Source organism: Oncorhynchus mykiss, chromosome 6 (assembly GCF_013265735.2).
Source record: "Oncorhynchus mykiss isolate Arlee chromosome 6, USDA_OmykA_1.1, whole genome shotgun sequence".
Lineage (NCBI taxonomy): Eukaryota > Metazoa > Chordata > Actinopteri > Salmoniformes > Salmonidae > Oncorhynchus > Oncorhynchus mykiss.
Genome location: NC_048570.1, coordinates 46,870,544 through 46,894,672, shown reverse-complemented (window position 1 = coordinate 46,894,672; position 24,129 = coordinate 46,870,544). Strand labels below are relative to the sequence as shown.

At 42.2% G+C, this 24,129-nt stretch overlaps 1 protein-coding gene across 2 annotated transcripts in view; it reads right to left on the bottom strand.

Annotated features, from left to right (window-relative positions):
- Positions 1-24,129, bottom strand: part of rasgrf2b (Ras protein-specific guanine nucleotide-releasing factor 2b) — a 177,045-nt gene that overhangs the window by 5,332 nt on the left and 147,584 nt on the right. For both annotated transcript variants that reach the window (XM_036980258.1, XM_036980260.1), the window contains 3 exons: positions 4,283-4,386; positions 4,115-4,199; positions 3,490-3,687 (listed from right to left, as the gene is read on the bottom strand). In XM_036980258.1, the coding sequence (XP_036836153.1) occupies positions 3,490-3,687; positions 4,115-4,199; positions 4,283-4,386 (387 nt within the window). The remainder of the gene's footprint in view (positions 1-3,489; positions 3,688-4,114; positions 4,200-4,282; positions 4,387-24,129) is intronic.

The window sequence follows — 24,129 nt, the reverse complement described above, 5'->3', positions numbered from 1 at the left end:
CTGAATGATCCAATGTTGACCTAAATGACTAATGATGATAAATATAATCCACCTGTGTGTAATCAAGTCTCCGTATAAATGCACCTGCACTGTGATAGTCTCAGAGGTCCGTCAAAAGCGCAGAGAGCATCATGAAGAACAAGGAACACACCAGGCAGGTCCGAGATACTGTTGTGAAGAAGTTTAAAGCCGGATTTGGATACAAAAATATTTCCCAAGCTTTAAACATCCCAAGGAGCACTGTGCAAGGGATAATATTGAAATGGAAGGAGTATCAGACCACTGCAAATCTACCAAGACCTGGCCGTCCCTCTAAACTTTCAGCTCATACAAGGAGAAGACTGATCAGAGATGCAGCCAAGAGGCCCATGATCACTCTGGATGAACTGCAGAGATCTACAGCTGAGGTGGGAGACTCTGTCCATAGGACAACAATCAGTCGTATATTGCACAAATCTGGCCTTTATGGAAGAGTGGCAAGAAGAAAGACATTTCTTAAAGATATCCATAAAAAGTGTAGTTTAAAGTTTGCCACAAGCCACCTGGGAGACACACCAAACATGTGGAAGAAGGTGCTCTGGTCAGATGAAACAAAAATTGAACTTTTTGGCAACAATGCAAAACGTTATGTTTGGCGTAAAAGCAACACAGCTGAACACACCATCCCCACTGTCAAACATGGTGGTGGCAGCATCATGGTTTGGGCCTGCTTTTCTTCAGCAGGGACAGGGAAGATGGTTAAAATTGATGGGTAGATGGATGGAGCCAAATACAGGACCATTCTGGAAGAAAACCTGATGGAGTCTGCAAAAGACCTGAGACTGGGACGGAGATTTGTCTTCCAACAAGACAATGATCCAAAACATAAAGCAAAATCTACAATGGAATGGTTCAAAAATAAACATATCCAGGTGTTAGAATGGCCAAGTCAAAGTCCAGACCTGAATCCAATCGAGAATCTGTGGAAAGAACTGAAAACTGTTGTTCACAAATGCTCTCCATCCAACCTCACTGAGCTCGAGCTGTTTTGAAAGGAGGAATGGGAAAAAATTTCAGTCTCTCAATGTGCAAAACTGATAGAGACATACCCCAAGCAACTTACAGCTGTAATCGCAGCAAAAGGTGCCGCTACAAAGTATTAACTTAAGGGGGCTGAATAATTTTGCACGCCCAATTTTTCAGTTTTTGATTTGTTAAAAAAGTTTGAAATATCCAATAAATGTCGTTCCACTTCATGATTGTCTCCCACTTGTTGTTGATTCTTCACAAAAAAATACAGTTTTATATCTTTATGTTTGAAGCCTGAAATGTGGCAAAAGGTCGCAAAGTTCAAGGGGGCCGAATACTTTCGCAAGGCACTGTATAAGTGAAATAATCTCTCTGAACAATTTTTTTTTAAATTACTTGTGTCATGCACAAAGTAGATGTCCTAACCGACTTGCCAAAACTATCGTTTGTTAACAAGAAATTTGTTAACTTTGTTAACTGACCTTAGAGCTTTCTATTTTGGTTTGGTCAGGGTGTGATTCGGGTGGGCATTCTATGTTCCTTTTTTAATGTTTTTGTATTTCTTTGTTTTGGCCGGGTATGGTTCTCAATCAGGGACAGCTGTCTATCATTGTCTCTGATTGGGAACCACAGGTAGCTTTTTCCCAAAGGGTTTTTGTGGGTAGTTCATTTCTGTTTAGTTTTTTGCACCTTTCAGGACTGTTTCGGTTATTCCCTTTGTTATTTTTTTTATAGTGTTCAGTTTTAATAAAGAAAGCATGAACACTTACCACGCTGAGCTTTGGTCCGATGATTCCTCTTCTTCAGACGACGAATACCGTTACATGGAGTGGTTGAAAAATGAGTTTTAATGACTCTAACCTAAGTGTATGTAAACTTCTGACTTCAACTGTATAGAGGGATTGATGGGGGGGGGGGGGGGGGGGGGGGGGGTTATAACCACACGCCCATCGTAAATTATAAGGCAGCAGCCCAACTCCTTCCTTGTCTCTAATGTGACATACTGGAATGTGTGTGCCTTATGGAGAATCTACCTCAGAACTGTAACATGCAATAAATGGACTTCGGGACATTATATTTCATCAGCCAAAATGGTGGTAACAATGATAGATGGAATATGAAAATGAATGTCGTTTTTGTTATGTTATTATAAATTACACGACAACGTTATAATGAAAACATTGTAACTTGAACAGTTTTCATAATGTTTGCATACTGTGCATTTTGTAGAAAATATCCAGATCAAAGAGAATGTTTTTGTAACGATGATCTGTGATTTTAGTTGTCTAAACAAGATTTTAGTTTCTGTCTTCATGACATGTTCTCTGGGTTTCCTGGGGCATAGCTCGTTACAAGGCAAGGTTTGTTCTAATACCTGGAAACCCAGAGAGCATGTCATAAAGACCGAAATGCCCCTTTTAGACCCGAGGGAATAAAACATGTGAGTTAAGAATTTTACATGCAGACTAAGTTTACCACGCGCTGCAGCCGAGGTTTACGACTAGTCGTGACCCTGAAACACAACACAAGATTGACAAAAAAAATAAAGTTCATGGTGGAGTAGCGATTCTGTACTGTATCTAAGTACTGTATCTGAGAAGGTGAATTCAAGAAAGACCAACCGGTTATTCTCTTCAAATCATCGGTTATCAACACGGCCCTCCTACCCAAGCTGGGAGCGTTGACACAGCTGATTAGCCTCCTAAGAAGACTACTCTCACAGAACAAGTGCAAGGCAACAGACAACCAAGAGAAAGAACATTGTGTGGACAATCAGAGACTTACACGCAGTAACGAAGGAGACTCGGCCATCGAAAAGAAAAGGGCGTCGGCCAAACCAATCCCACTAAGCAGAACTCGGTCCACAAAGAGATACCCAACGGAGACCTTCAACATGTAAATACATTCTGACCCATAAGAGTGACAGTTCGGGGCAAGGTGTTAGAGCTAACCTAAGCATAGTTTACAAATGTATCTAAGTGTGCTTTTCTCTCATGCACTTTCTCTCTTTCTCTCTCTCTCTCTTTCTTTAAATCTCCATCTTGTGTAACACGTGTCATATTGTGTTGGACCGCTAGGGACCTGTTGCCATTGTATTAGGTTCTAATCAATAGCCTAGACTGTGTGTGTGTGTGTATGTGTATCCTATGTTACCATTTAACTTGTTAGTAAATAAATAATCAACTCAATTTGTGTGGTACGGAAAGACCCGAGTTTGTGCAGATTTACGAATTATCCGACGTTCAGAATGAGACTGATGAAACGTTACCTCTTTAAACAAACTTTTCCTGTGGTGCCCCAGGTTACCGAGTTAATTAATTTAATCACGTAATTCTAAACATAGTTAATCATTCGATAAATAGCATGTCATCACATTAACAATAATACGTCATGACAGTTAGCTTAGTAGATCTAAGGGCAAGGGAGAGTGATTGAGTGCAGACCTCTGGAGAAGGGTAAAGAATTAGAACAATTTCCCACCTGTTTGCAGACTTTGGCCCATGTCTTCTTCAACCTGTAGATGGCGCTGCGGTTCAGAGCTGAGGTGATCTCTAAGACTCCATTGTAGTTGTTGAGGCAGCGGCAGATGTCGGCCACAGCCACCCATTTTTCAATAGAGTTGGCCCTGGAGCCCACGTCAGTATGGGTCATGATTTGAGACGCCACCAGGTTACTCATCTAGAGGAGGGTGAAAGGGGAAAAGACAGAGAGAGAGAGAGAGAAAGGGAGAGAAAGAGACAGGGGGTGGAAAGCAGAGAGGAAAAGAGGAGACACACTCACTTTAAGTATAGCCCACTGGGCACAGACGTCAGTTCAACGTCTAGTTTTGATTTACATTTGGTTCAGTTGTCAACTAACCTGAATTCAACGAGATATCAACAAAAAAATGGCACCATGTCATTGGATTTAGGTTAAAAGTTGGGGGGGAAAATACTGCCCTTACATTGATGACTTTTTGAAAGTCCAATCAGTTTTCCAAGTTGATTCAACGTCATGACATTGATTTTTGGCGTTGAAATTATGTGGAAACCAAGTTGATTCACCCAGTTTTTGCCCAGTGGGAGGCCTCCAAAGAAAGTAAAGACACACACACACACAATCTCACATCATTGAAGTGCTGGCTGGTCTTCATGATGTAGGGAGTCCTCTCAGACTTATCCACCTTCATCCAGCCCTGCCCCAGGAACTCCCTGACAGAGAGACAACACATACTGATATGAGATCCTCACAAGAAATGATATCATCACTTTAGGATATGAGGTGACAGACTCACTCATAGGGGATACTCCTGAAGACGATGTGGTCCAGTAGTGTGATCTGTTCAGCCAGCTCCATGGCAGACAGAGACTCAAAACACTCTGACCTAGGACACTCCACCTGGAAGAGAACATACACACACCAGCATGAGACATACATACACACACACACATGCATCCACGCGCTGTACACATACACATACAGTGGGGCAAAAAAGTATTTAGTCAGCCACCAATTGTGCAAGTTCTCCCACTTAAAAAGATGAGAGAGGCCTGTAATTTTCATCATAGGTACACTTCAACTATGACAGACAAAATGAGAAAAAAAAATCAGAAAATCACATTGTAGGATTTTTAATTAATTCATTTGCAAATTATGGTGGAAATAAAGTATTTGGTCAATAACAAAAGTTTATCTCAATACTTTGTTATATACCCTTTGTTGGCAATGACAGAGGTCAAACGTTTTCTGTAAGTCTTCACAAGGTTTTCACACACTCTTGCTGGTATTTTGGCCCATTCCTCCATGCAGATCTCCTCTAGAGCAGTGATGTTTTGGGGCTGTTGCTGGGCAACATGGACTTTCAACTCCCTCCAAAGATTTTCTATGGGGTTGAGATCTGGAGACTGGCTAGGCCACTCCAGGACCTTGAAATGCTTCTTACGAAGCCACTCCTTCGTTGCCCGGGCGGTGTGTTTGGGAAAATTGTCATGCTGAAAGACCCAGCCACGTTTTATCTTCAATGCCCTTGCTGATGGAAGGAGGTTTTCACTCAAAATCTCACGATACATGGCCCCATTCATTCTTTCCTTTACACTGCTCAGTCGTCCTGGTCCCTTTGCAGAAAAACAGCCCCAAAGCATGATGTTTCCACCAACCATGCTTCACAGTAGGTATGGTGTTCTTTGGATGCAACTCAGCATTCTTTGTCCTCCAAAAACGACGAGTTGAGTTTTTACAAAAAAGTTATATTTTGGTTTCATCTGACCATATGACATTCTCCCAATCTTCTTCTGGATCATCCAAATGCTCTCTAGCAAACTTCAGACGAGCCTGGACATGTACTGGCTTAAGCAGGGGGACACGTCTGGCACTGCAGGATTTGAGTCCCTGGCGGCGTAGTGTGTTACTGATGGTAGGCTTTGTTACTTTGGTCCCAGCTCTCTGCAGGTCATTCACTAGGTCCCCCCGTGTGGTTCTGGGATTTTTGCTCATCGTTCTTGTGTTCAATATGTCCACCTTTGAACATATGCAACTCCAAAAGAAGTTGAGATTATTTTAACTTTTGAACAACAAAAACGCACAATGACTAGGTCATATATGATTTCATCATTGATCATGCGTCTCAGTGTAACCATACCCTACTTTAGGAACTGTAATGTTGATGTTATAAAAAAGAAAAACAGCAGCGAGTCTCACAGACTGGCCTATTTATATCAGCATGTCTGAGTTCTGCTTAGTGGGATAGGTCAACTAATCTATAGATCACAGGAGGCTGGTGAGGGGAGGACAGCTCATAAAAATGAAAAATTATGGAATGGAGTGAATGGAATGGTATCAAACACATGGAAATCATGTGTTTGATTCCATTTAATCCGTTCCTGGTCATGGCTGTTTGTAGAGACACGGACCAAGGCGCAGCGAATGTTGAGTTCCACATCATTTATTAATAGTGAAACTTAACAAAAACAACAAAACAAGAAACAAACAACGAACCGTGACTACAGAGGTGCTACATACACCAACTCAAAGTACAAAAATACAATATCCCACAGCTGGGAACAAACACTACTTAAATATGATCCCCAATAGAGACAACGATTACCAGCTGCCTCTAATTGGGAATCATACAAATCACCAACATAGAAAATAAACCTAGAACCCCACATAGAAATAATAAACTAGAACACCCCAGTCACACCCTGACCTACAATACCATAGAGAAACAATGGCTCTCTATGGTCAGGGTGTGACAGTTCCAGCCATTACTATGAGCCCACCCTCCCTAATTACCACCTCCCTGTACCACCTGCCGCCTGTGGTACATATCCAACATCAGTTACCTTTCCTAAATCTTAACCATTAGCACAACCTTAGATCTGCTCTGTAACCTACACTATTAGGGTGGGTTGCACCAACATGGTTTAAATTACTCTTACATTAGACCTAATCTAGACGCTGTAAATCTAGGTTCATAATTATATTATATTTACGACTGGATTAAGGTTAAGTCCCTAAACTATACACCGAGTTGATATTCACATCATAAAATGGAATTACACTTGACCACGCCCACAAATTGGGGAAAACAAAAATTCTTTACCATTGACCCCCATTGTAAAAGAACCAACTTTGACGTCAATTTTCCTTTTTACAGAAATAACAAAACATGCCTTAAAAGCTGCTGTGTTGTTCAATGTACATGTAACCAGGTAAAGAAAATCACGACCTTTGGTTCGCAATGCTCCCACATAGGGAAATAGAGCCTGTGAGAAGACCCCTGTGGCTTCAGGCTATTCGGTGCAGAAGAGTGAGAAATGTGGGGACAATGACAATACTGGGTCAGTAACGTGGGCGTTGGCACCAAGTAGGCTACAAGTAGCTATGTGAGTGGAAAATATTTATTCACAGGTAAGACATTTATCTTGTTTAGTATAGTCTGTTTGTAACTTCACTCACTACTTGTTGCTGTATAGTCTGTTTGTTTGTGTTGTTGGTCTTGGCTATCATAATGTTCCGGTTGGTAGCAAGCAAGCACTCACTCAGGTGGCTGCTAGCACCATCATGAAAAGTGGCATGAAGGAAGCCCTACAATATTACAAAAATGACCATGGGCGCCCGCTATTGGATGGGCACGGTTGGGGGATGCTCTCTACTCGGCCATGGACCCCTTGCACCCACTAAAGGCATTAAAAAAAACATTTAAAAAATGTGCTCCTGGTAACCCATTCAGATTAACAGGTGCATGGCTATGCATTTGCAGTGTCTTACAATGGGTATTTACCATCAAGAATTTGGCATGCTCTAATATACTGCAGAAATGCCCAATTGACTGGCCCGTTGAACTCGGGATGGCCGGGCAGTGATAGTGGTTCCTCTCCAATACTCGTTGGTGTTAATTTCAGCATGTCAATTTGGTGATGGTTCATCACTGTTTAAATGTATTGCAAACAGACAAAAGTCAGCCATCCAGTCAGCGTCCATCAATCAATAAGATATTCTTCTGACTGATGTGCCTTGCGAAAGTATTCGGCCCCCTTGAACTTTACGACCTTTTGCCACATTTCAGGCTTCAAACATAAATATATAAAACTGTATTTTTTTGTGAAGAATCAACAATAAGTGGGACACAATCATGAAGTGGAACGACATTTATTGGATATTTCAAACTTTTTTAACAAATCAAAAACTGAAAAATTGGGCGTGCAAAATTATTCAGCCCCTTTACTTTCAGTGCAGCAAACTCTCTCCAGAAGTTCAGTGAGGATCTCTGAATGATCCAATGTTGACCTAAATGACTAATGATGATAAATACAATCCACCTGTGTGTAATCAAGTCTCCGTATAAATGCAGACTGATCAGAGATGCAGCCAAGAGGCCCATGATCACTCTGGATGAACTGCAGAGATCTACAGCTGAGGTGGGAGACTCTGTCCATAGGACAACAATCAGTCGTATATCGCACAAATCTGGCCTTTATGGAAGAGTGGCAAGAAGAAAGACATTTCTTAAAGATATCCATAAAAAGTGTTGTTTAAAGTTTTCCACAAGCCACCTGTGAGACACACCAAACATGTGGAAGAAGGTGCTCTGGTCAGATGAAACCAACATTTAACTTTTTGGCAACAATGCAAAACGTTATGTTTGGCGTAAAAGCAACACAGCTCATCACCCTGAACACTGTCAAACATGGTGGTGGCAGCATCATGGTTTGGGCCTGCTTTTCTTCAGCAGGGACAGGGAAGATGGTTAAAATTGATGGGAAGATGGATGGAGCCAAATACAGGACCATTCTGGAAGAAAACCTGATGGAGTCTGCAAAAGACCTGAGACTGGGACGGAGATTTGTCTTCCAACAAGACAATGATCCAAAAGATAAAGCAAAATCTACAATGGAATGGTTCAAAAATAAACATATCCAGGTGTTAGAATGGCCAAGTCAAAGTCCAGACCTGAATCCAAATGAGAATCTGTGGAAAGAACTGAAAACTGCTGTTCACAAATGCTCTCCATCCAACCTCACTGAGCTCGAGCTGTTTTGCAAGGAGGAATGGGAAAAAATTTCAGTCTCTCGATGTGCAAAACTGATAGAGACATACCCCAAGCGACTTACAGCTGTAATCGCAGCAAAAGGTGGCGCTCGCTACAAAGTATTAACTTAAGGGGGCTGAATAATTTTGCACGCCCAATTTTTCAGTTTTTGATTTGTTAAAAAAGTTTTAAATATCCAATAATTGTCGTTCCACTTCATGATTGTGTCCCACTTGTTGTTGATTCTTCACAAAAAAATACAGTTTTATATCTTTATGTTTGAAGCCTGAAATGTGGCAAAAGGTCGCAAAGTTCAAGGGGGCCGAATACTTTCGCAAGGCACTGTAGATTCTGACAACCAGCTGTTCATATACCACATTGTCACAGATGACGATAACGGATCTCCTCCTGCAGATGATTCCCCCACCGTTGACATGCCGTCACCACCTGATGAAGACCTGTACGATATCGCCGAACCATATGCACAGGTACTACAGCTACTGTCGGAAGCTGACGCACTTGTCAATCACACTGAACAACATCAGTTGCGGGAATTGTTTAACAAACACAGGTCAACAGACTCACGAGATTGAGGTGTTATGGGTATTCATGTGGTGCGTATTCCTACGCCACCCGGAGCAGCTCCTACGTTTGTGTGACGATACAAAATTCTGATTGCGGGGAACGCAGCGGTACAAGAGACTTTCAACTCCCTATTAGCTAAACAGATAATCAAGGAATGTAACAGTAAGTACAGCGCTCTCGTGTGGCCCGTTTTGAAAGCAACGGGTAACTGTCGCCATTGACTATAGACAACTCAACAAGCTGGTTTCATAGTCTAGTCGGCCATGACAGTTGACCGTCGTGACCAACACGTTGGCTTTCTCTTTCTCGAACAAGCTCTTCACGTTCAATCGTTGCCCGTTCGGGTATGCAAACTCCCCTTCAGAGTTCAACATCTTCGTGCACAAGGCAATGCCAGATGCAGCCTCCATGGGGACGATAATCTATGTGGACGACGTTCTCATGAGAAGGGAGACATTGTTACATCACCTCAACGAGATGGACCACGTTCTCACCCAACTCGGGGCAGCTGGGGCGAAGTTGGCAAATATGAAAGGACAATGGTGCAGGACCAAGGTAAACTACATTGGACTTCTGGTCTGTGCTGAGGGCATCCTGCCACAGTCTACTAACAGAATCCAAGCAGTCCACAACATCAAAATACCTACAAACCTTCATGAGGTGCGCAGTTTCTTGGGAGTATGTAATTACGCCCGTCAATTAATCAAAAACAACGCTGACTTGTCAACGCCTTTGACCCATCTTCTTCAGAAAGAAGTGCCATCATTTGGGATGGCACTCACGACAAATCTGTGTCTTCTTTGAAAAACCTGCTTTGCGAGGCACCCTGCCTGGTATACCCCAACAAAGACAAGACGTTATTTTTGGAAGTTGGTTTCTCCAAGCAATGCCTTAGTGATGGGTTGTACCAGAAATACGGCCAAGACAAACGTGTGGTTGCTGACGCGAGCAAAACACTCAACCCTGCTGAACTCAAGTACTCAGACTGTGAAAAAGCGCTGGTGTCGACAGTCTGGGCGGTCAAACACTTCACCAGTTCTGTAGGCGGACAAACGGTGATCATGGAAACATGTCACCAGCCTGTGACTTCTCTGAAAAGCCAACAAATCCATGAGCGTGCTGTACACAACAGCAGAATAACGGCTTGGCTGATGACACTGCAGAGCCATGATGTAGTAGTCAACTACGCAAAAGCTTTGGCTTTCCACCATAATTTGCAAATAAATTCATAAAAAATCCTGTAATGTGATTTTCTGGATTTTTTTCTTCTCATTTTGTCTGTCATAGTTGAAGTGTACCTATGATGAAAATTACAGGCCTCTCTCATCTTTTTAAGTGGGAGAACTTGCACAATTGGTGGCTGACTAAATACTTTTTTGCCCCACTGTACATTGTGTCTGCCAACTCCACTAGGATAATGTACATTTGATGAAGCATTATGACGACTCATTGTCATAATGGTAGGGATTAACTGAGCTGGTTTTGGGTCATTGATAAGTTATTGTTTCAACGCAGCATCAAAATGAGTGGACAGATTCCAGGACCCAAGATGACTTGGATGTACTTCGCCATTCCTGTAGAGTATCTTCTGTTTCTAGAAGGTGTCAAAGTTATCTATAAAACTCCAGCAGAGCTACAGTAATATTTCCGCCAGATGTGTAATGCCAGTAGCCTGCTGAATCTTTCACACCCGCGGCCCAACAATGGTACTGGACCTGCAATTATAGGTGGTTTTAATGCTAAAATCAATTCTTTAAAATCCATTTTCAGATGTTCTGAGCTAGCCCTCCTGATGTAATTTGATCCCACATGGACTATGACAGAGTCAGCTCCCGGCATCTGTTGTAGAACAGTCATAAGCAGCCTTGTGATGTCCTGTACTCTTACTCCTGGGTAGCACATGGTTTTTGCCTTGGGAACCAAGGCGTTTCTCACCATAGAGCTGCTTATGATGACAGCTGGCGATGTTAAATGGGCCAGTCGCTCAGGCAGCCTCATGGTCTGATGAGGGTGAGAACTGCGAGGATCTGAACCCGAAGTAGAAGCCACCGGAGAGGGAGACAGAACAGAAGGCGAAGATGCAGGTACCTCCGGATCCGATCTTGAATGGGAAGCCCCCAAAAAAGAAGGTGCTGGTAACTCTGGAACCTTTGAAATCACATACCAGAAACACAAAGTCGTTTCTAGTCTGTGTCAAGTCCAAGCTCAACATCTCCAAGGAGACCACCATTGCCAGAGGACGCTTTCCTCGACTTCCACGGCGAGGGACGTATCGCCATTGCTGATTGATTGGGTTGATAACAGCTCTGTTCTCCAGGGAAGGAGGAGACCCCTTCATTTATGGAACCTGCTGAGCACCAGCCAGTTGGCTGTGGAGAGCCAACACGGCGGCGACACTTCCACCAGACCAGAGCGGCGTCCAGCTACTGGGGTGGATGAAAAATAAAAAGTAGTTGGGTGTGAATTCCCCAGTAGCTTGTGTAGTTTTGCTTTTGAAAGTCAGCGCAGTCCACATTGTCCGGAACAAAGCAAAGTTAACACAGCTCCTGCAGCGCTGGAAACGTTCAATAGCGATCTCCATTTGAGACCGCCGAGCCAGCTGGGCTAGCTGGGCTAACGTGTCTCTCCCCCTCTGCGGAATCTGGAGGGATCCCGGGACAGACAGCAGCAACTAAGCCCAACAGAGCCAACATAAAATGAAAATATATAAAAACACTGTCAGCTTTACAAAAACAATAAACCGAGGTCTCTCTTGATTTGAGTTCAGCTTTCGGCATTCAACAGCATTCAACAACAAATAGTACCAATCAAAAGTATGGACACATCTAGTCATTCAAGGTTTTTGGAGTTGGACCGCAGAGTGAAGGAAAAGCAGCCAACAAGTGCTCAGCATATGTGGGAACTCCTTCAAGACTGTTGGAATAGCATTCCTCATGAAGCTGGTTGAGAGAATGCCAAGAGGGTGCAAAGTTGTCATCAAGGCAAAGGGTGCCTACTTTGAAGAATCTAAAATCTAAAATACATTTTGATTTGTTTACCACTTTTTTGGTATCTACGTGATTCGATATGTGTTATTTCATAGTGCTGTCTTCACTATTATTCTACAATGTAGAAAACAGTAAAAAATAAAGAAAAAGCCTTGAATGAGTAGGTGTGTCCAAACTTTTGATTGGTACTGTAACTGAACAATATGTGAGTTAAGCTATTCTCTGCTCCAGATGCACAATTTAAAGGGCTGCATTGCAAATACCCATAAGGCTAATGCCATCATACTGTAGGCCAGTTGTTCCCAACTCCGGTCCTAGAGTCCCCCTAATTTACCCAGTTTATTGTAGCACTGGACAAACACACCTGATTCAACTTGTCAACTTGATGATTTGAATCAGGTATGTTTGTCCGGGGCTACAACAAAAATGTGTGCTCAAGGGGGTACTCAAGGACTGGAGTTGGGAACCACTGCTGTAGGTCTATGGATGCATTGGTGTTGCATGCCATTATCAGCTACAAAATGGGTTTACAAGGCTGATATCCCAAAAATTGTGACAATCAAATAAAACGAATTGGAGGGCTTATGACTGAACAAAAAGGTAATGTTAATTTGAGAAAACAGAGAAACAGACAAATAAGAGACAGATTCGCTTCCCCTCTTTATTGCAGGATTGTGATCTGTGATTTATCAACAGCAACACTAGTTCATCTTGAATAATAGTTAAGTTAAGTGTTTAAACTTGTTTAAATTGTTAACTTCAACGAATCAACAGTATATCACATCATTTCAAAGTGTATAAGTAACTCATATGTCAAGACATTTTAGGAACAAGTAGGCTATTATTACTTAAACATAATTTCAGGTTAACAAAAAAAGTAAACACCATAGGTTATGATTTGATTTATTAAGATCCCCATTAGCAGACGTCAATGATGACAGCTAGTCTTACTGGGGTCCAACATATATCAAAAAATACATTACAGACAAAAGACGTGTGTATGCATCTATCAGTTACACATACACGTCAGTCAGTGGACGCTCCTCAGAGGAGGAAGGGGAGAACCATCCTCCTCAGTGAATTTCATACAAATAAAAATGGTAAAACATTTAAAAAGTTATTATTTTTAGATAAAACTATACAAAATATAAAATAATATAAAATACGTCACCAAATAATTGATTAAAATACACTATTTTGCAAAGGTCTACAGTAGCCTCAACAGCACTCTGTAGGAGGGCACCATGGTGTAGCCAGAGAACCGCTGGCTTCCGTTCTCCTCTGGGTACATTGACGTCAATGCAAAACCTAGGAGGCTCATGGTTCTCACCCCCTTCCATAGACTTACACAGTAATTATAAAAAATACCAGAGGACATCATTCAACCTATCAGAGCTCTTGCAGCATGAACTAACATGTTTTCCACCCAATCAAAGGATCAGATAATAAATCTAGTCACGCCCTGATCTGTTTCACGTGTTCTTGTGATTGTCTCCTCCTCCAGGTGTCACTTATTTTCCCCAGTGTATTTATCCCGGTGTTTCCTGTCTCTCTGTGCCAGTTCGTCTTGTATGTTTTCAAGTCAACCAGCGTGTTTTCCCGTGCTCCTTTTTTCTATTCTCTTTTTCTAGTCTGCCCGGTTTTGACCCTTGCCTGTTTTTTCTGGACTCCGTACCCGCCTGCCTGACCCTTCTGCCTGCCCTGACATCGAGCCTGTCTGCCACTCTTTACTTCTTGGACTCAGAATCTGGTTTTGACCTTTTGCCTGTCCACGACCATTCTCCTGCCTACTCATTTGGATTATAAATAAACTACAAAGACTCTAACCATCTGCATCCTGTGTCTGCATCTGGGTCTCGCCTTGTGCCCATATATCTAGTACTGAAAGCATAAGCTAAAGCTAGATAGTACTGCCATGCATAAAATGTGGTGAGTAGTTGACTCAAAGAAAGAGAAAGACAATAGTTTAACAATTTTAAACAAATACATTTCTACCAAAATGAAGGAGAAGCAAGACAGAAATAGAGTGTATTTTTTTTCTCACTTTCAGTTTCCCTTACTAAAATACCCTGCTCAAACAGACGGATGATATGTTAGCTAGATGGCTTTGATGGCGCTGACAGAAGCAAAAAGCTTGCAGTATTTTTTATTGTTTTGTATGTTATTTATGACATTATTAGTCTAGCAAGATTGTTATGTTATTACATACAGCCGGAAAGAACTTTTGAATATTAGAGCGGCAGTAACTTACCAGCATTACGACCAGGAATATGACTTTCCCGAATTGGATCCTTTGTTTGTACCCCCCAGGGCAATTTTACTTTTCCCAGACGCTGCTCCAAGACGATGCCGGCAGAGAAGAGGTATTCGGAGCAGACTTCTAGTCCGACTCAGGAGGTGTGCACACCATCCACCACATCCAAGTACATTACTCTGTAATATTCAGTCTCTGGACAATAAAGTAGATGAGCTCAGAGCAAGGATCTCCTTCCAGAGAGACATCAGGGACTGTAACATACTCTGTTTCACGGAATCGTGGCTCTCTCCAGATATACTGTCTCCGTACAGCCAGCTGAGTTCTCAGTACATTGCGCAGGCAGGAATAAAGAACTCTCCGGGAAGAAGAAAGGTGGGGGTGTATGCTTCATGATTTACTACTCATGGTGTGATTGTGATAACGTTCACCCGACCTAGAAAACCTCACAATCAAATGCCGACCGTATTACCTCTCAAGAGAATTCTCTTCGGTTATAGTCACAGCCGTGTATATTCCCCCTCAAGCTGATACCACAATGGCCCTCAAGGAACTACACTGGACTTTATGCAAACTGGAAACCACATATCCTGAGGCCGCATTTATTGTAGCTGGGGATTTTAGCAAAGCAAATGAGGAAAACGCTACCAAAGTTCTATCAACACATTGACTGTAGTGCTCAAGTTAATAAAACACTCGACCACTGCTACTCCAACATGACTCCATTCTGCTTATCCCTTCCTATGCGCAGGAACTCAAACAGGAAGTACTCCTGCTAAGGTCTATTTAACGCTGGTCTGACCAATCGGAATCCATGCTTCAAGATTGTTTTGATCACGCTGACTGAGAAATGTTCCAGGTAGCCTCAAACACTGAGAAAGTGATTGTGTTCATCAGGAAAGTTATAGTGGATGTTGTTCCCACTGGGACTATTAAAACCTACCCAAATCAGAAACTGTGGATAGATGGCAGCATTCGTGCAAAACTGAAAGAGTGAACCACCGCATGTAACCATGGCAAGGTGACTGGGAATATGGTTGAATACAAACAGTGTAGTTATTCCCTCCGTAAGGCAATCAAACAGGCAAAACGTCCGTACAGAGAAAAAGTGGAGTCGCAATTCAACAGCTCAGACACGAGACGATTGTCTACAGACAATCACGGATTACAATGGGAAAACCTGCCACACCGTGGACACCGACGTCATGGTCCTGGACAAGCTAAACACCTTCTTTGCCCACTTTGAGGATAACACAGTGCCACCGATGCAGCCAACTCCTATGGACTGCGGGCTTTCGTTCTCAGTGTCCCACATGGGTAATGTATTTAAAGCGTGTTAACCCTCACAAGGCTGCCGGCCCAGACGGCATCCCTAGCTGCGTCCTCAGAGGATGCTCCGACCAGCTGACTGGAGTGTTTAAGGACATATTCAATCTCTCCATATCCTAGTCTGCAGAGAGAGCACGCTCCTATCCACATCGATGGGACCGCAGTGGAGAAGTTGAAAAGCTTCAAGTTCCATGGCGTACACATCACCGACGATGTGAAATGGTCCATCCACACAGACATTGTGGTGAAGAAGGCGCAACGGCATCTCTTCAACCTCAGGGGGCTGAAGAAATTCGGCTTGGCCCCTAAGACCCTTACAAACTTTTACAGATGCAGAATTGAGCGCATCCTGTCGGGCTGTATCGACACCTGCTACGGCGACTGCACTGCCCGCAACTGCAGGACTCTCCAGAGTGTGATGCGGTCTGCCCAACGCATCACCGGGGGCACACTGCCTGCCCTCCAGGACACCTACAGCACCCGATGTCACAGGAAGGCCCAAAAGATCAACTAGGACATCAACCAACCGAGCCACGACCTGTTCACCCCGCTACCATCCAGAAGGGGCGGTCAGTATAGGTGCATCAAGGCCATCAGACTATAAAATAGCCATTGATAGCCGGCTCCCACCAGATTACTCAACCCTGCACCTTAGAGGCTGCTGCATAGACATGGAATCATTATCATTTTAATAATGGAAAACTAGTCGCTTTAATAATGTTTACATACTGCTTTACTCATCTCTTATGTATATACTGTATTCTATTCTACTGTATTTTAGTCAATGCCACTCCGACATTCCTCAACCTAATACTAATATATTTCTAATTCCATTCTTTAACTTTAGAGTTGTGTGTATTGTTGTGAATTGTTGGATATTACTGAGCTGTTGGAGCTAGGAACACAAGCATTTCGCTACACCCGCAATAACATCTGCTAAATATGTGTATGTGACCAATAAAATTTGATTTGATTTGACTATCCAACACAACACTGGAACTCTTCCAAGTCAAGGTAAGCTTTCGGTTTTACTAATTTATTGCCATCAGGGCCCGCCGGTGTAACTGCTTACTGTAATGTGTAATTGCACACTGTAATGTTACTGCATGATTGTAGAGGGTTTACTAACGCGTTAGTTCTATTAGCTATGCTGACTATGACAGTACTTTAGCTAATATGGTGACACCGATGTAGGCTGTGTGTAGGGGTTTGGCTTAGAACTTTTTTTTTTTTGCCTGGTCACGCTGATGCGTTGTGCAGGGAAGAGGTGAGAGTGTTTACGCGTGATCAGGTGTGCATTCATTCCGCTGATTCAGGATAGCTTCAAATAGTCCTCGTTGAGGAATATATCCATTCCTCTCGAGTTCTTGGCTCTTTCCTGAACCTCAGGAACTTGACCACTATCTTGACCATCTGACCACTGTCGGCCTGGGCCTGTCACCTGGGTTGGTGGTGGGTTTTCCAGTCCTGTGGGCGTGCTCCACCTCAATCTTCCTGTGGTCCATCTTGAGTTTTTCCGAGATAATTTCCCACCATCCAGGTCTCATGTGGAGATTCTGCAATTCTGTCCACAACCATGTTGTTCCACCTTGATTGTCCTTTGAGATAATCCGATTTCTCACTGTTATCATGGATTCACATACAGAACTGAGGTCCTCTCTCAATAACTTACAGATTGCTGTCATCTTGACATTCTCCTGTTTAAACTGAATCGAGCTGACCCTGGGAGAACTGCAAACTGTTCTTCAGGTCCTGGACCACTCTGGTCAGGTCGTCCATTATTTTATAAGCTGACTCCACCAGTTTTTGGACAAAACACTTGAAGCTATTTCGTGTCGTTGTAACAACTGTTTGTAAAACTATTTTTGTTCGCTTAAAATATCCTTCACAGGTGATAGAGAGACACCACTGTCCTCAACGGTACTCCTACTGGCTTTGGTCTTTGTCATGGTAACAACATAGATTACGCTGTTACTCCTCGCAGATCCAGACAGGGCAGGTCGCAGGGAAGATTGATAACAACAAACAGTAGGGTTCAAGACAGCCACAAGCTTAGAACAATCCACTCCACTGATCCCTGACCTACGGGGGGTGCAGACATCTGTTCCAGCTCAGCAATAGCACACTTGATTATTAACCACAGGGGGCACTATTTTCACCTCCGGATGAAAAGCGTGCCCAAAGTAAACTGCCTGCTACTCAGGCCCAGAACCTAGGATATGCATATCATTTGGATAGAAAACACTCTAAAGTTTCCAAAACGGTTAAAATAATGTCTGTATAACAGAACTGATATGGCAGACGAAAACATGAGAAAAATCCATCCAGGAAGTGGGATTTGTTTATGTTTGTAGTTTTATATTGAATGCCTATACAGTATCCCATGACTTAGGACTAAAATGGCACTTCCCATGGCTTCCACTAGATGTCAACAGCCTTTAGAAATTGTTTCAGGCCTGTATTCTGAAAAATGAGGGAGTAAGACCACTGAGTGAGTGGACCCTGGGAAGTCCCCAGACCTGTTTGCTGCGCACGACCGAGAGCACACCTTTCTTGTTTTTCTTTTATATTGACGAAGCTATTGTCCGGTTGAAATATTATTGATTATTATGACTAAAAACAACCTGAGGATTGATTATAAACATCGTTTGACATGTTTCTATGAACTTTACTGATACTATTTGGATTTTTCATCTGCCTGTTGTGACTGCCTTTGGGCCATTGCTGAACAAAACGCGCCAACAAAACTGAGGTTTTTGGATATAAAGAGGGACTTTATCAAACAAAACAAACATTTATTGTGAAACTGGGAGTCTTGTGAGTGCAACCATATGAAGATCATCAAAAGTAAGTGATTAATTTTATCGCTATTTCTGACTTTTGTAACTCCAATACTTGGCTGGTAAATGTTTGTAATATTTTGTGTGCTGGGCGCTGTCGTCAGATAATCACATGTTATGGTTTCGCCATAAAGCCTTTTTGAAATCTGACACCGCGGTTGAATTAATAAGAAGTTAATCTTTAAGCCGATGTATAACACTTGTATGTTTTATTAATTTTTATTATGGGTATTTCTATTTTTGAATTTGGCGCTCTGCAATTTCACCGGATGTTGGCCAGGTGGGATGGTAGCGTCCCACATACCCATAACAAGATAACTAATTAGGTTTTATACATTGAATCAGGTGTGTTAGTGCTGGGCTGGAACAGACGCATGCACACCCAGCAGGGTTGGCCTGTTCCATTTCTAATAGGTTTATAAACTCAGCAAAAAAATAAACATATTTTTTTCAGGACTCTGTCGTTCAAAGATAATGAGTAAAAATCCAAATAACTTCACAGATCTTCATTGTAAAGGGTTTAAACACTGTTTCCCATGCTTGTTCAATGAACCATAAACAATTAATGAACATGCACCTGTGGAACAGTCGTTAAGACACTAACAGCTTACAGAAGGTAGGCAATTAATGTTGCGTCGAGCAATCCCGTATCCTGGAGCGTAATTATAGCCTCAAGCTCATTACCATAACGCAACGTTAACTATTCATGAAAATCGCAAATGAAATGAAATAAATATATTGGCTCACAAGCTTAGCCTTTTGTTAACAACACTGTCATCTCAGATTTTCAAAATATGCTTTTCAACCATAGCTACACAAGCATTTGTGTAAGAGTATTGATAGCTAGCATAGCATTAAGCCTAGCATTCAGCAGGCAACATTTTCACAAAAACAAGAAAAGCATTCAAATAAAATAATTTACCTTTGAAGAACTTCAGATGTTTTCAATGAGACTCTCAGTTAGATAGCAAATGTTCAGTTTTTCCAAAAATATTATTTGTGTAGGAGAAATGGCTCCGTTTTGTTCATCACGTTTGGCTATGAAAAAAAAAAGAAAATTCAGTCATTACAACTTTTTTTCCAAATTAACTCCATAATATCGACAGAAACATGGCAAACGTTGTTTAGAATCAATCCTCAAGGTGTTTTTCACATATCTATTCGATGATAAGTCATTCGTGGCAGTTTGGTTCCTCCTCTGAAGCAAATGGTAAAATAGACGCAGCTGGAGATTACGCAATAATTGCAACGGAGGACACCAGACGGAGCACCTGGTAAATGTAGTCTCTTATGGTCAATCTTCCAATGATATGCCTACAAATACGTCACAATGCTGCAGACACCTTGGGGAAACGACAGAAAGTGTAGGCTCATTCCTTGCGCATTCACAGCCATATAAGGAGACATTGGAACAAAGCGCATTCAAAATCTGGGGCATTTCCTGTTTGAAATTTCATCTTGGTTTTGCCTGTAGCATCAGTTCTGTGGCACTCACAGATAATATCTTTGCAGATTTGGAAACGTCAGGGTGGTTTCTTTCCAAAGCTGTCAATTATATGCATAGTCGAGCATCTTTTCGTGACAAAATATCCTGTTTAAAACGGGAACGTTTTTTCATCCAAAAATTAAAAGAGCGCCCCCTATATCGAAGAAGTTAAGGTCACAGTTATGAAAACTTAGGACACTAAAGAGGCCTTTCTACTGACTCTCAGGGTTCCTGCTCATCTGCGTGAACATGCCTTAGGCATGCTGCAAGGAGGCATGAGGACTGCAGATGTGGCCAGGGCAATAAATTGCAATGTCCGTACTGTGAGACGCCTAAGACAGCGCTACAGGGAGACAGGACGGACAGCTGATTGTCCTCGCAGTGGCAGACCACGTGTAACAACACCTACACAGGATCAGTACATCCGAACATCACACCTGTGGGACAGGTACAGGATGGAAACAACAACTGCCTGAGTTACACCAGGAACGCACAATCCCTTCATCAGTGCTGACTGTCTGCAATAGGCTGAGAGAGGCTGGACTGAGGGCTTGTAGGCCTGTTGTAAGGCAGGTCCTCACCAGACATCACCGGCAACAACATCGCCTATGGGCACAAACCCACCGTCGCTGGACCAGACAGGTCTGGCAAAAAGTGCTCTCCACTGACGAGTCACGGTTTTGTCTCACCAGGGGTGATGGTCGGATTCGTGTTTATCGTCGAATGGAATGGGCGTTACACCGAGGCCTATACTCTGGATTGGGATCAATTTGGAGGTGGAGGGTCCGTCATGGTCTGGGGCGTTGTGTCACAGCATCATTGGACTGAGCTTGTTGTCATTGCAGGCAATCTCAACGCTGTACGTTACAGGGAAGACATCCTCCTCCCTCATGTGGTACCCTACCTGCAGGCTCATCCTGACATTATGGCAGCATCCGTGCAAAACGAAAAAGGGAAACATGATCGAATACAAGCAAGTGTAGCTATTCCCTCCGCAAGGCAATTAAACAAGCTAAGCGCCAGTATAGAGACAAAGTAGAGCAATTCAACGGCTCATACACGAGACGTATGTGGCAGGGTCTACAGTAAATCACGGATTACAAAAATAAAACCAGCCCCGTCGTGGACACCGACGTCTTGCTCCCAGACAAATTAAACAACTTCTTTGCTCGCTTTGAAGACAATGGGACCTGTTGGATCGGAGGGTGAGGGCTAGGGCCATTCCCCCCAGAAATGTCTGGGAACTTGCAGGTGCCTTGGTGGAAGATTGGGGTAACATCTCACATCAAGAACTGGCAAATCTGGTGCATTCCATGAGGAGGAGATGCACTGCAGTACTTAATGCAGCTGGTGGCCACACAAGATACTTGTGATTTTGACCCCCCTTTGTTCAGGGACACATTATTCAATTTCTGTTAGTCACATGTCTGTGGAACTTGTTCAGTTTGTGTCTCAGTTGTTGAATCTTGTTATGTTCATACAAATATTTACACATGTTTGCTGAAAATAAACACAGTTGACAGTGAGAGGACATTTCTTTTTTTGCTGAATTTACATTTTGTGTGACTTAAACTGTATTTTTGTTCACAAAATGTGCTAGGTACATATACAATCCATGGTATACAAGGATGTACCCTTATTCTCTTGGGGCATTCATTGGGATCTCTTCATCTGCTTTACATCTGTCTGTATCAGAGGACAGAAAGCATCACAAAAGAAACAGGCTGCATTACACTCAAATTAGACAGCCCTGAATATTATGTTGTTATATCTCTGTCCTCAGTTTTTCTCACTAGGAACTGGAAATTTAGAATATTTTCATAATGTCCTTCCACAAAGGTACCTGCCCTATCCAGAGTAGCCTACTCTCCCTTCTGAAAGCTTGAACTGCTAGCTAATCCATTCACCCTCTCCATGGCTGTTAGCTAGCTACCTAGCTACAAATTAATTTAGACTTACAATGATAAATACATCAAGATAGCTAGCTGACTAGCTAATATCAAGTTAGTAAACTGGTGAAATTGAATCCACTTAGCTAACTTTACATACTGTATAGCTGGCTAACATTACATTAGCAGCTCATTTGAGTTAGCCTGCACACTAAGGTTCTGTAGCAAGCTAGCTAGCTATAATACATTGATTTTGATCATTTAAAAATATATTTACTTACTTGAAAAGGGGTTTACACTGCCTCTGTTTTCTGGCTCCTTAGAAAAACAAAATAATTTGCAATCTTCCCGAAGATTCCGGTGGTAGCAAAATGCAGCCAGCCATGTGGACGATTGGAGAACTTCCAACAGACTGATTTTGGTCTTCCAACATGGTGACTGTTGCAGTTGTTAGGTGATTTGTGACACAACTGTAAGCCCTCTATGATTAGTGACACGTGTCATAATGGCTTCACCATATAAATGTGTTCTTATTCTATTTCTATGGAAACAAATCAGCACTAATCACTATCAAAGGGGGTGTTCACTTAGGGCCAATGGTGAAATTAATTGCACTTTTATGTCAAATTAGTAAACTGGCTACTTGAGTTTTACAAACATGTCTGTGTTGTTTTTTTTTTGTATCCTTTTGAAATGATATTTAGTGACATTTTATTTCAAACCTAGACTTTCAAATCTCTTATTCCCCTACATGGGGACTATTCGGGAACCCAACCCCCACCCCACAAAAAAAAAAAAACATTTTTACAAATATTTATTTAGACTTTTTTTTCCTGCTGATGCACTTGTTCTGTAATTGTCATGGTGTTCCTGAATCCCACGGTTTTTACCTTTCTAACAGTACTAAACATATGTTTGTAGAACTTATAGTTAATAAAGGTCATTTTCAATATATGTGTTGCTTAGAAAATGCCAACAGAGGGCGTCAACCCTCATCCAGTGGCAGTTTAGATTTAGGCAGTTTAGATCTAATCCCTAAGCTACTTTTAAATTTGATTTTAAAACAATGGAACAAATAGATTACATTTCATATTGAATATTAAATTAAATTTAGTTTAGAAGACGGATTCAATTTAACTACACTGAACACTGAATATAAACACAACATGTAAAGTGCTGGTCCCTATGAGTTGAAATAAAAGATCCCAAAAATGTTGTGCACAAATAGTTTACATCCCTGTTAGCGAGCATTTTATCCTTTCTCAAGATAATCCATACACCTGAGAGGTGTGGCATATCAAGAAGCTGATTAAACAGCATGATCATTACACAGGTGCACCTTGTGCTGGGTCCAATATAAGTTTTTGTCACACAACACAATGCCACAGATGTCTCACGTTTTGAGTGAGCGTGCAATTGGCATGTTGACTGCAGAGCTGTTGCCAGAGAATGTAGTGTTTATTTCTCTACCATAAGCTGCCAACATCGTTTTAGAGAATTTGGCAGTACGTCCAACCGGCTTCACAACCGTAGACCACATGTAACCATGCCAGCCCAGGACATCCACTTCCGGCTTCTTCACCTGTGGGATCGTCAGAGGAGGGGGGGGGAACTCATTCTGAATGACTGGGCCTGGCTCCCCAGTGGGTGGACCTATTGCCCTCCCAGACCCACCCATGGCTGCGCCCCTGCCCAGTCATGTAAAATCCATAGATTAGGGCCTAATTTATTTATTTCAGTTGACTGATTTACTTATATGAACTGTAACTCAGCAAAATCTTTGAAATTGTTGAACGTTGCATTTATATTTTTGTTCAGTATGGTATTCATTTAAAACTAGGTTTAAAGTTTTGTGCACCAACATGAATAGTTAAACCTTGATTTAACCCAGTTTAAGAGTTAATCCATTTTGGTGCAACCCACCCTTAATGTGTAAGTGAACGGATCAGTTTGCAGACAGACCTGAGGGCAGTTTCCCATCCAGTGGAGGGAGAGGGGAGCAACAATATCCAGTGTCACAGTGGTAATATTTAAACACAACTGGAGACAGTCATTTTTGCGACAGGTTATTATTGACACGTCAGCGCTATTGTACCTAGCAAAATAGTGTAGAAGCAATTGCTAACTAACTGCAAACAATTGTAGGAATCTTGGCTAACTGTGAGGCAAACAATTCACTTATTTATTTAGTTAACCTATCTGATCAAAGACTAAAACTTCTAAAATATAGCTATCTAAGCC